This window comes from Sycon ciliatum, chromosome 13 (assembly GCF_964019385.1).
Source record: "Sycon ciliatum chromosome 13, ocSycCili1.1, whole genome shotgun sequence".
Lineage (NCBI taxonomy): Eukaryota > Metazoa > Porifera > Calcarea > Leucosolenida > Sycettidae > Sycon > Sycon ciliatum.
Window position 1 is genome coordinate 15,946,448 of NC_088655.1, and position 5,000 is coordinate 15,951,447.

A 5,000-nucleotide genomic window follows, 5' to 3' on the forward strand; every position below is an offset into this window, starting at 1 on the left:
TTTCATGGTCATTTTTCACCACAATGTCATATCCAGAAAGAGAACTGGTTCAATGGACTCCGATGGAGAGCGAAGAATAAATTTATAGAAAAGAAAAATGACCAAAGAACTACAAATTACGCTATACTGTCCACTAACACCACCAGTTACTAAACAATCAGCTCATGCGATAACATTGCACGACACTGACCGATGGTACAGACGTTCTACAACTAACTCGTCGGTCAGTGTCGTGCAATGTTATCGCATGAGCTGATTGTTTAGTAACTGGTGGTGTTAGTGGACATTATAGCGTAACTTTTAGTTCCTTGGTCCTTTTTTTCTTTTCTATAGAACTGGTTCATTTCGAACTAATTGTAACCAGTGCCAGTATGGTGAGTCCGAATCTGCAAGATCGTAAAATGCAGGGCGTAGCATGTACTTCAAAGAAGTACATCTATATGAAAGTGACTTTTCCAATATTTCGAGTACACACAAGTCAGGTCCGAAAGTTAGTTCGTGCCCGGAAGTCAGCACGGATTTCAAAAGCGTCGACCTCCATTTTGAAAACATGGTGGCTGGCCGCGCTACCCGTAGGCGCACGTGCTCACCGCGTGTCTTAGCGCGAGCTTCGAGCTAAAGATCATGTCGCCCACTCATTTTCCTGTGTTTCCCCATTTCTTCGAACTCGCTCAGCTTTTGCTTCGCTCGTGCTTCAGCTCCACGCTGTAGTCTGAGTTTAGTTCTCTTGTCTTCTTCCTGCAGAATACTGCAAACTCTACAGCACGTCGAGCTTCTCCTAGAAGAGTTTCTTTTGCGTCGAGGCGGACTGTCGATCGTTTCAGTCCTATCTTGCCGTCGTCTCATGAGCGCCCCGGAAAGCAACAGTATCTATTTTCTTGTCGTTCCATTTTCTGGCGAACTCATTCACCTACTACTTCTTCCTTTATGAAAGCTTCAGGTGGCTGAGTTCTCCCACTAGCGACAATCATGCCTTGGAAAAGAACAGGATATTCCTAAGGTATATACAGCCAGTGCAGTGATGTCAGTGTACTGCACTGCAAAAAGCACCTGCATGTACCTGTGCACTGCGCTTAGTTGTTGTTTGTTTTGTCGAGAAAGAATCCCTTTCGCACTCGCGCGGGCCGCGAGGGCGCAGCACGGAAACAGGTCTATTGAATTCATTTCTTGGTCGATTTTGACAACCAATACGTCGTTGTTTTTCTTTTTTCACTGGCTATCCTTTCTCCGCTTCCGAATTGCGATGCCGTCCACCTGGAAAGCCTTGAAGTGAAACGAGTGGAGGCCGGTTTCGGAGGTAATTTTCGGCCAAACGGCAATCAAATCGAAAAATTCGAAGCGGACGATCTGTTGGTATCTATCGAAAGAAGACGTTGGTCCATAAAAAATCTTTGGAAACTACACCGTATGAACCAAGGAATTACGGTAAGTTTGAGAATTTTGGTACATTAGCTGTACGCTGATTGGTCGATTAGCGCGACCGTTGAGAAACGGGCCAGTGACGCTTTGTACAGCGTTGGTGAGGGCTGAAGTTAGTACGGGTGCGACCACTGAATTCGAAAGTAAGAATGTGCTTATTTAAATATTTACGGATGTTTAGGGGTCGTCCGCAATTATCGAAAGTTTTTTCCAATCCGTAGTAGCTTCGAAAGTGGGTGGGTGGGTCAAGGCCAGTTACGGATTGAAAAACTTCCGAAATGACACATGCGCGCTACGTGTAGCCCCTGTTTTCCACGCGCGGCTGCGCGCGAACTGTCTACTACAAATATGTTTGTAGTTCTGGCAGTTTCTGCGCCCCCGCGCGCGCTTCCTTGGCTGCTCCTGGGCCGGGGATCATAAAGTTCGGCGCATTCGACGGCGAGTCGACACTTTCTATTTTTGAGTTTCACTGTCTCCTTCGTCCAGAGTACCGTCTTCCATGCACTCCTTTGAAGTCCTTCCGTCTAGCGCTGGCACTGACGACTGTTATTGACTATGTCCAGACAGGCGACGTTGTTTGGAAAGGCGGTGAAGAAGCAGCCCTTTTTCAAAACCGCTGGTGACTCTGATTATTACAGAACAATAAATTGCTTGTGGCAGTTGTCCAAGACGACGAACAAGGATGTATTCTTTGCCGAAGAACATTCAGGGTTCTTTGTGAAACTCGAGCTGTATTATGATAGTGCTGCTTGAACATTTCGGTGATCACCAATTAAACATCAATATGGTAGTTGTAATACAATACATGATGTCACTATGACTCATGGACCAGCACTGATTGAGTTTGTTCCATATGTGTTGGGTTGTGTGTCCATCAATAATATTTTATTACGGACTGGGGGGGGGGGGGGGGGGGGTGGGTGGGTGAGGAAAAATTTGAAGCTACTACGGATTGGAAAAAACTTTCGATAATTGCGGACGACCCCTTACGGTAGTATGCAGAGAGCACCATGCCAGATCATGGGACCTTGAAGTTCTACCATTGGAATTTCGGATAAAATAGTACAAGAAAACATTGTGACCTATGGACACACGGAGCGCAATAGACGACAAGCAATACCGACAGCATGCACGCCAGCCAGCACAAACACCTGTACAGCCGCACGAAGGAATGCAAAACTTACGATGAAAGCGGCCATCCTGTTGCGTTCGTCAGCCGTCATCTCCGTACCAAGCAAACATGGGTACTCGTAGCCGTGCTCGCGGGCATTGCTGGTCAGAAGAGCTTCCTGTAAGCTGGCATTGCCGCAGTGTGCCGCTGCACACAGACAACAACAACAACAACAACAACAACAACAACAACAACTTCCTCTGCTCACATAGTACTCAATACCACACTACAGTCCAGTCACAAAATAGTCGACCTCTGGCCTTATTCAGGGTTCGACAAAATAGTCGACCTCTGGCCTTATTCAGGGCGAACCCGGGCACAAAACCCAATTCTAAATCGCCTACAAATGGGTTTAGGACCGACATGTCTGTACAATAATCAATGCTTAACCCAGCAGCACACCATAGGGAAAGTGAGATTTCCGGGGGAAAAAAGGAAAGAAGGAGCGAGAGTGGGAGACAATGCGAGTCAGTATAAGAGTGAGTGGCTACCAACCTAAAACGTCCACAGAGTGCAATGCATGTACACAGATACATGTATTCCACTGCTGCTGGCACAGTGGAGTTCTTCAAACTTACGCATATTGGGTGATGGATTTGCCAGCAGAGTCCACAGAAATTCCTCAGTTGCTGGAGTGGCCAAGTTGGGAAATCTGGAAACGCGTGTCACCACACAAGTGCGTGGGCGCGCACACACACACACACACACACGCACGCACACACACGCGCGCGCGCACACACACACACACACACACACACGCACACGCGCACACACACACACACACACACACACACAGGCATGCATATGATGTGAAGTGTAAAGAGTGTGCTGTAGTGAAACTAGCACCACCGCCACCACCAGCAGCACCAGCACCGCCGCCACCAGCAGCAGCACCACCACCGCCGCCACCAGCAACACCAGCATCAACATCTACCTCCTACTCACAATGCAAAGTCCAGAGCCACGCACACTACCTGTACAGGAGTAATGCTGGCGTCGTGATGACGACTTACCGTCTCTTGAAGAGTGACATGAAGAGATGGTTTCCCCGATTACTGGTCACTGTCCTGAAAATCACACATGTCACAATCAAGCAGCCATTTACAGCCATGGACACGTATCCACATTGGAACAAACACAGTCATATTAGGCACCTTTCGCATCTGCTGCGAATCGAATGCGAAACGAAAGTTTGATTCGGCTCGTCCTCGTTCCGTTGAAAACAGATTCAGGTTTCGCAAGTCGTCATGCAAATGTTCATGGCAACTACGAATACGGCTGGTAGCTTGGCGTACGGGTGTTTACACGCACACGTGCATGGATCATGGAATCAAGGGAAAAAATACATACCTGGCAAAACATGTGTACCTGGCAAAAAATTGTGTACCTGACGAATTCGACGTGCGCCACGAATGAAGAGGCTTCCGTTCGTGAAAACGAGCTCTCAGCAGGGACTCTGACGAATCCTCAAACCCAGGTGACGAATCAGCATTCGTTTCGTATCCGTACGCGTGGTGCGAAAGGTCCCTATTACTACTGAGTATCATTTTATGTACACATTGTAGAAGGATGACCTTGAAGTCCATCTAGAGCCACAGTACCACGCAAGATGACAATACAACTGCTGGCTCCTTACCCGTTTGTCATCATCATTTCGTCCTTGGAACGCCTCACTATTGTGACTGGACCGTCATATCTACAACAGCATGGCAACATAGCCAGAAGAGAAAATACATGCACGAGCATCACACACTGGTACTAGACAGTCACCATCGAAAGCAGAGGGAATCCTGCCAACATGGGAGAAGGCAAACAAAAAGTGTGTGCGTACGTGCATGTGTGTGTCTCTCTCCCTCGCTCACTCTCTGTCATGCATGAATGCACTTTCAGAACTACACGCATACATACACACATACACGCACACACACACACACACACACACACACACACACACACACACACACACACACACACACACACACACACACACACACACACACACACACACACACACACACGCGCATGCACACACACGCACACACACACGCACGCACACACGCACACACACACACACACATGCACGCACACACGCACATGCACGCACACACGCACACACCTCAGACCTCAGACATGCCCATCGCGGGAGCGATGATAGCGAACAGCTATGTTAGACATAGCAACTTGTGCTGGGATTACACCATTCAACAGCTTGAAAGGCTGATGAATTGACCGCCACTATTTTTAGCCTGGTATCCACCACACAGCTGTTTGAAGTGACTTTTTCTGGCCAGTGAATCCCTATTTTTCATTTTCCATTTTTCTTTTTTCTTTTTTTTCTTTTTCTACACACACACCACACCACATACTCCGGCATACACTGGCTGTTGGTAACCACCCAGGAAAATGAAAG

General features: G+C 47.7%; 1 protein-coding gene across 1 annotated transcript in view; it reads right to left on the reverse strand.

The window, feature by feature from the left end:
- Nucleotides 1-5,000, reverse strand: part of LOC135830108 (phosphatidylserine lipase ABHD16A-like) — a 21,329-nt gene that overhangs the window by 1,301 nt on the left and 15,028 nt on the right. The window contains exons 16-19 of the mRNA XM_065342498.1: nt 4,227-4,286; nt 3,604-3,657; nt 3,169-3,242; nt 2,604-2,737 (exon numbers count right to left, since the gene is read on the reverse strand). Of these exons, the coding sequence (XP_065198570.1) occupies nt 2,604-2,737; nt 3,169-3,242; nt 3,604-3,657; nt 4,227-4,286 (322 nt within the window). The remainder of the gene's footprint in view (nt 1-2,603; nt 2,738-3,168; nt 3,243-3,603; nt 3,658-4,226; nt 4,287-5,000) is intronic.